At 44.2% G+C, this 7249-nt stretch overlaps 1 protein-coding gene across 3 annotated transcripts in view; it reads left to right on the top strand.

The window, feature by feature from the left end:
• The window catches only part of LOC113217009 (uncharacterized), an 86640-nt gene that overhangs the window by 46325 nt on the left and 33066 nt on the right, over nucleotides 1-7249 (top strand). For 2 of the 3 annotated variants that reach the window (XR_008011168.1, XR_008011167.1), the window contains exons 10-15: nucleotides 2873-2987; nucleotides 3120-3366; nucleotides 3462-3611; nucleotides 4481-4562; nucleotides 4749-4897; nucleotides 5263-5467. Coding sequence is in view for 1 of the 3 variants with exons in the window: in XM_052267670.1 (XP_052123630.1) it covers nucleotides 2873-2987; nucleotides 3120-3366; nucleotides 3462-3611; nucleotides 4481-4562; nucleotides 4749-4897; nucleotides 5263-5421 (902 nt within the window). In the remaining 2 variants the exon portion in view is untranslated. Of the gene's footprint in view, nucleotides 1-2872; nucleotides 2988-3119; nucleotides 3367-3461; nucleotides 3612-4480; nucleotides 4563-4748; nucleotides 4898-5262; nucleotides 5492-7249 lie in introns of those variants that run through there. The other variant, XM_052267670.1, reaches the window with a different exon arrangement.

Below are 7249 nucleotides of genomic sequence, written 5' to 3'. Positions count from 1 at the left end.
TGTGTCCATCCCTATTCTGCTGAACTATGCAGTTTTGCTCCAACGCGCTGGCCCTTGCGTCTGGCCTGACACGGCGGGATATTCAAAGACTCAAGAATCGCCGGTCGCCCTGCGTCCGGCGTACCTTACAAGACGTAACGTAAGACGTAACGTAAGACGTAACGTAAGACGTAACATAAGACGTAACATAAGACGTCGCACAGTGTTTTGTTCATTGTTGGCGGTACTGAGGTAATGTGGAATTGAGATGCAACAGGTGGTCGCGGCGACATGACGCTCTGGCCCCCCGCGCGTGGCGCGTGTGGTAGAAACTGGTTCGTTTAAAAATATTTTTTTATGATCTCCTAAGGGGTAACCCGTGAAAGTAGAACCCTTCGCTCTAAAATTTTCTCCGTTTGGCTCCATCTCTCACCGTTTGGGCGCTGGAGGCTGGAGGGTCTTTTTTGACGAAAATAAGCTAAAAATTGCTGTAGTTAACATTTAGTTGTACAGGAAGCCCCCCCCCCCCCTTAAAAAAGAAGTTTTTCTAAGCAGAAGGGTGGGTTGTAGTCACGGTGCGTCACCGTTACATTCCTTTCTCATGCGTCTAAGGGGCAAATTTTAATGACGACGGCCGCAGGCCCGAGCGTCGCCGCCGGCAGGCCAAGCAGGCCCGGCCCCTGCCGAACGGAGTTGCCGGCCCAGCGAAGCGGAGCTGGCAACTCCGTTTGGCGGAAGGGCGGGCCTGCGTGTTGTGGTATTATGTCGAGAAGCGAGGGGTACCCAACTTGGTCCAGTCTTCGTACACTTCGCAAAGTAATCAAATTATAATCATTCACAATCAACTCCAATCTTCCCAGTCTTTTCCAGTCTGTCTACAGTCTCACCAATCTTTACAATCACCTCCAGTCAGCTCCAGTCAGCTCCAATCACCTCCAGGCACACCTCTAGTCACCTCCAGTCACCTCCAGTCACCCTGTCAACTCTAGTCAACTGCCAACCTCTGCCTGTTGTATTATAGGTTGCCTACTTAACGCGGTGTTACCGACGTCTACTTTACTCATGTTGCAGCTTCTCCAGTCACCTCCATAGTCTCTTCCAGTCACCTCCATAGTCTCTTCCAGTCACACCTCCAATCACCTCCAATCACTTCCAGTCACTTCCAGTCACTTCCAGTCACTTTCCAGTCACCTCCAGTCCCACCTCCAGTCAAATGTAATCGCACACAATCATTTTCTTATCTACAGTCTCTACAGTATTTTACAGTCATACCAATATACTACAATCAACTACAGTCATTCCTATTTCCAGTCTTTGTACGCGATTTTGGCGAGTTGGGTACCCCTCGTCGAGAAGGCATTTCCGGCCTCTCTGTTGTAGCCAACCCTGTGGAGCACTTGGAGCAATAAAGTGGTTGTGGCATTTTATTGTACTCGAAGGATCTTTCGGACTTAAGCTCCCACATTGCAGTATTTATTACAAGGTAGATGTACGCCGGACCACGTCTCGCGTAACAGGCTTCGCGATATCTCACGAAACACTGTTACGCTGCGACGCGCCTGGCATACATCTACCTTGGCCTGCGGCGCTGACACCCGTGTCGGGTAGTGGCAATATGTACACAAAGATACGGGCCTACGGCCCATCACTTCGACTAAGCATGCAGGGTTGTACATTTTATCGCTTATTTTCGTCAAAAATACCCTCTACCGCCTCAACGGTTTGAGCTAGAGCAAAACGGACAAAATTTTCGCCCATTGGGCTCTACTTTGATGAGTTACCCCGAAGGAAACCATACAAAAATATTTTTAAAAAACGTCATTTTTCGGACTCGTTGTTTTTGATTTTTAAAAAATCCAATTTTTGAGCTAGAATGCTCATCTTTGAACTCGACCTGTCTTTTGATGGCACGAAACTACCCTGAAAATCCCAGGTCGCTCGCTCAACTCGTTCTCGAGTTATCGTGCGGACAGACAGGCAGACGTGCAGACAGACAGACAGACAAAGTTTTTTCCGACTAGACGGAGTAATAGGCTTCGCTAATCGCTCAGCCAAAAAGTTTTCTGTTTCCAATGCTACAGTGCTAAATTTTTCGATATTTTGTACCCCTAAAGCCTAAAATTGCATTAAGAAAAAGAAAATTGGCATGAATTACTTTAAAACTAGCTATATGTACGCCAGACCACGTCTCGCGTAACAGGCTTCGCGATATCTCACGAAACACTGTTACGCTGCGACGCGCCTGGCGCACATATAGCTAGGCCTGCGGCGCTGACACCCGAGACGGGGTAATAGGAGTGAATATACAATTTTTCGAAATGAAGTCTTTTTAATGATTTAATCGACCATTTGATCATTTTCGGCTCATTTTTGTCAAGAAATGCCCCCTAGCACCTAAACGGTACAAGATAGAGCCAAACGGACAAAATTTTTGCCTTACCCCCTAGGAACGCATAAAAAAAATATTTGATAAAAATACATTTTGCGACCTGTAGTTTTTGATTTTTTAAAAAGCCAATTTTTGAGCTAGAATGCTCATCTTTGAACTCGATCTGTCTTTTCATGATGCAAAACGACCCTGAAATTCCCAGATCGCTCTCTCATTTCGTTCTCGAGTTATCGTGCGGACAGACAGACAGACAAACAAACATACAAACATACAAACAAACAGAATGAAACTTTTCCGGTCAGTGGAGTAATGGGCTTCGCTAATCGCTCAGCCAATAAAACTTTACTAACTTGACCGCACTTTACCGCACTATACCGCACTTTACCGTACTATACCGTTCTTTACGTAAACTAAAGTTCACTTTTAACTTTACCGGTATTTTTAAAACACTACCATGTAGTGCACATTTTAGCTTCATCTCTGTGTAACTCTTATTTGTTCCAGGTTTTCTTCTTTACGATGCTGGTTTCGATGTCTGGATGGGGAATTTCCGAGGAACTCCGGTCTCTTGTCGTCACATCCACCTGAACAGCACGGATGACAGATTCTGGAAATTTGGGTAAGTCTCCTCCCGTTCCAGGGCACTAGACGATCCTCACGGGAACGCGACACAACGTGGGATGATTACACTAGTGCAAATAGTTGTATTACATTCGTGATGAACAGTATATTTTAACCTGCGTTCTCGCAGCTGGCAGGAAAATGGCGAGTTGGACAATCCCGCCCTGATCGACTACGTGCTAAAGCAGTCGGGTCAGCAGCAGCTTGTGTTTGCTGGCCACTCCATGGGGGGCACCACATTCTTTGTCACGGCGGCTGCACGACCAGACCTCCTCCCGAAGATTAGCGCTGCCTTCCTCTTCGCGCCTGCAGTGTTCATGACCCACACCAAGGATGCCCATCTCCTCGCACTGCAGTCAATCGCCAACGAGACACTGGTGGGTCAGTCCTCACAACTTCTCAACTCTGACTAATTATTCACCCACCCTCAGAAAAGGATATTGTTAATTCCATCTGTAACGTGTTGCAACAGAAAGCTGCAGACGATTTTAAGCTTCATAATAAGCCTACTCAGCTCCTTCAGAAACTTGCTGATAAAATGTGTGAGGGAAGAGTACTTCAAAAAGCACCCAACTTCCAGAAGATGTGCTTGGCAGTTGGGCCCGGCACTCTACATAATTTTGTAAGTGTATACCGTAGGAAGAAATGTGAAATGATAAAGTGGAAAGGGAAGGATTCGGGTAGTTACCTGTTAGCACGGTGCAGTAAGAAGGTGAAAAGAGTCAGCAGTGAACAACTGAGTAAGTGTTATACGGTAGTTACCTAGGTACTTTCTCAGGCGAACAGGCTGCATTCGGTCTTAAATAAATTGGGAACTGTTATAACCACCAGGTGATTCGACCATAAGATGTTTAGTGTAAAGTAATGTGCAAAGAAACAGTAGTTCAAAATTTTCGTAAATTACAGGCAGTTTACTGCTACTGATAAATGATAGATTTGCAGTTATCCTATTATTTCGCTTTATACCCCGTGAGAATTGAAATATCGGACTGTTATCGGAACGATATCATCCCTCAATTTTCGCATCCCTTCGATACTGAGTTGGTCCTCAAACTGAAACATATCTGATATTCAATATCGTTTCGTTATCGCTCTGATATTTCATTTGTCACCGGGTAGGCAAGTTAGTTCTGTACGAACTCTGAACGAAAGTTGGTACTGATCACTGTTTAACTGCTAGTTGCCAGTGGCTTTGAGTCAATTGTCATCAGCTATTCCCTAGGGGTCCTCCGAATGTGCTCCGAAAATTTAGCAGCTAAGCTTCGCCTGCTTCGACATAAAATGTGCCTACCCTACCAGACACGAAGCGCATCTCGTACACAGTTCTAGAGTTCTAGCTGTGCGCTTAGTTCATTTTCCCATACACACCTTCCCGAATTCATATACATTTCTGGTAATTGTTACGCCCTGTAGGGCGTATGGGAAATATCCTGTACATATGGTTGTGGTAGAATTCCCAACATTTTTTTATGGTGATGTTGTGTGTTTCAGCGCTATGATTCCAACTTTTTCTTCCCAAATGGCGCGTCGTTGTGGCAAATTCTTCATTTTGCGCAGCTATGTGACCCTAAATGTAAGTCCTCTTCATTTAGGCCTTGACTACGCAAATCATTACACGATTAGTGTTGTGCGTAGGGGACATAATGTAAGAAGACGTAGTAGAAAAGTTTACGTTTAAGTTCGGGATAGTTAAACGAGAATCTGTAAGAAGTCGTTTTCATTTTGACCACTACAAAATGATTTAACTTGTTTTGAACAGGGCCTGGATTTCGGAAGTTTAACTACGGATCCGCGGAAGAGAACAGAGTCCGTTATGGGACTAGTGCGCCACCAGACTTCAATATAAAACTCGTGAAGAATCCTGTGTTTTTGTACAATGGTTACGGCGATACTACAAGCACGCTCAAGGTACGTGAACGTGTAGCCTAGTGACTCTACAACATTCGCACTTCAGACTTGTTTTCCAGAAGAGTGATATTTCATTATTTGCTATGATGTTATTCACCCCGGTGCTAGTTGCAATGATCGTTCATAGTCAATTAGACTGCACTGGAACAAACAAGGGTTTGGCGACAGGTAATAAACTTATATTCCGAGGGGTTTTCTCGCATTATGGCGGACTTATCCAGCGGTTAGTTCTTTGTTGTATCAAAGTGAGTCGAGCCTAGCGAAATGACTTTCTCCACATATTCTACTAAGGGACCGGCACCACAAAATGCGACAGTTCCCTAGAACATCCTACATGAACATGAAACTGAAACTTTTATTTTCAGGATCAGCTGCTGCTCCAGGCAACACTGCCGAACGTGAAACGGTTCTATTATTCAGAGAATACGAACTTTGGTCATAATGACTTCGTTCATTGTCCAACTGCTGCCACGGATGTGTGGAACACTGTCATACATGATATCAAGAAACATTTTTCAAAATAGCAAGCTATCTGCATCATTGATGTTAAAAGGATTTCACAATAAATCTGTAAGTTCCACATTTTCAAACACACATGGTCTGTATTGACTTTCCAAAACAAGTCATCCAAGAACTAAAAGAACGCCATTTATGTGTTGTTAAAAGCTGTAGATGATGAATAACTTCAAAATATGAAAAACTGATTTTAAGCTGTCTCAAAGTGAGGTCTGAGGTCATTTAAGGGAGGGTAGGGCACTTGGTGAGAGCGGCACATAATGACAAATCGCTGCCATGGCCCTCCTGTTAACTGTTCACACCAGCCTCGGCGCAAAGAACAAAGTTTTGACTTTGACCTCAGAAAAATATACCAAAAGCCGATTGAACTGGATTCAATGTGCTTGTGCTGAGGAGAATGTAAACTTTGACTTTCACAATTTTGACGACATTTTAAACCTTTTCTTTTTGTTTTTCCCAGTAATACCAACGAGTCTGGTTTTGCGATACTTTTAACACAAAACCATGCGATAACTGGGGTTTTGCAATTCCCACGCTAACACCAAAAAATGTGATAAAAGTATCACATTATTGTGATACTTTTATCACATTTTATGGAGGTATCATGTCTTTTATCGTGGGAATCGCAAAACACCAGTAAACAAGCAAAAATTTAGTAAAATTTTACACACATTTATCACAAAACGGATCTCAGTGACTCAGCGAGTATCACCAAATAGGCCACGCGCAATTTTTCGATTATTAGTAGGGTGATTCTCAGAATAAGGGCCATTTGGGAGTCCCTACAATTTTTATTTTCAGCCCGCCCTTCTGCTTTGAAAAAGCTATCCAGCGGGCTTAGGGGCCGTTCACAAATTACGTCACGCAAATTTCAGGCGGTTCTGACTCCCCCCCTCCCCCACGTCACGCGGCTAACCTAACCTTCTAATGCTTTTAGGATAGGACCGTCACGCGGGCAGAGACCCCCTCCCCCCCGGCAGATGCGTGACGTAATTTGTGAACGGCCCCTTATGCAAACGACCTCGTGTCTGTGTGTCTGTCTGTGTGTCTGTGTGTCTGTGTGTCTGTGTGTCTGTCTGTCTGTTCCACTAGAAGGAGATGTGCTAGAAACTTCAAATTTTCAGGGTATCTTGAGGTTCACTCCTAGAAAACGAAACGCCTACGGCAAATCCTGGCAACCAACCCTAAGGGGCTGAAAGGGGGTATCTAAGAAAAGGGGGTAGGTCAAAAAAGTCAGAAAAAAATATTTATTTAAGAGCTCCTGAAGGGTAACTCGTCAAAATGGAGCCCTACGGGCGAAAATTTCGTCCGTTTTGCTCTATCTCTCACCGTTTAGGCGCTAGAGGGAGTTTCTATCACGAAAGTGGCCCAAAAATAAACAAATTAATTTTAGAAAACATTAGATGGTCTCCTTAGGGATAACTTGCAAAAGTAGAGCCCTTTGGGCGAAAATTTCGTCCGTTTTGCTCTATCTTTTACCGTTTGGGCGCTAGAGGGAGTTTCTCTAACAAAAGTGGCCCAATTTTTTTTATTATATTTCCGAAAATATTGAATGGTCTCCTCAAGGGTAACTTGTCAAAGTAGAGCCCTTTGGGCGTAAATTTCGTCCGTTTGGCTCTATCTCTAACCGTTTAGGCGCTAGAGGGTCTTGTTTGACGAAAATAAGTTTAAAATTGCTGCTGTAGTGAACAATTAAATGTAAAAGAAGGCCCAAAACCGCAAAAGAGGTAAGAAACTCCCTCCCCCACCCCAAAAAACGTTTTCTAAGCAGAAGGGTGGGTTGTAGTCGCGGTGTTTCACCGTTACATCCATTTCTCGTGTCTACGGGGCAAATTT

The sequence above is a fragment of the Frankliniella occidentalis genome, unplaced genomic scaffold (genome assembly GCF_000697945.3).
Source record: "Frankliniella occidentalis isolate FOCC.00 unplaced genomic scaffold, Focc_3.1 Scaffold57, whole genome shotgun sequence".
NCBI lineage: Eukaryota > Metazoa > Arthropoda > Insecta > Thysanoptera > Thripidae > Frankliniella > Frankliniella occidentalis.
Note: the sequence above shows the minus strand (reverse complement) of the source record. Positions and strands in the feature narration are given on the sequence as shown.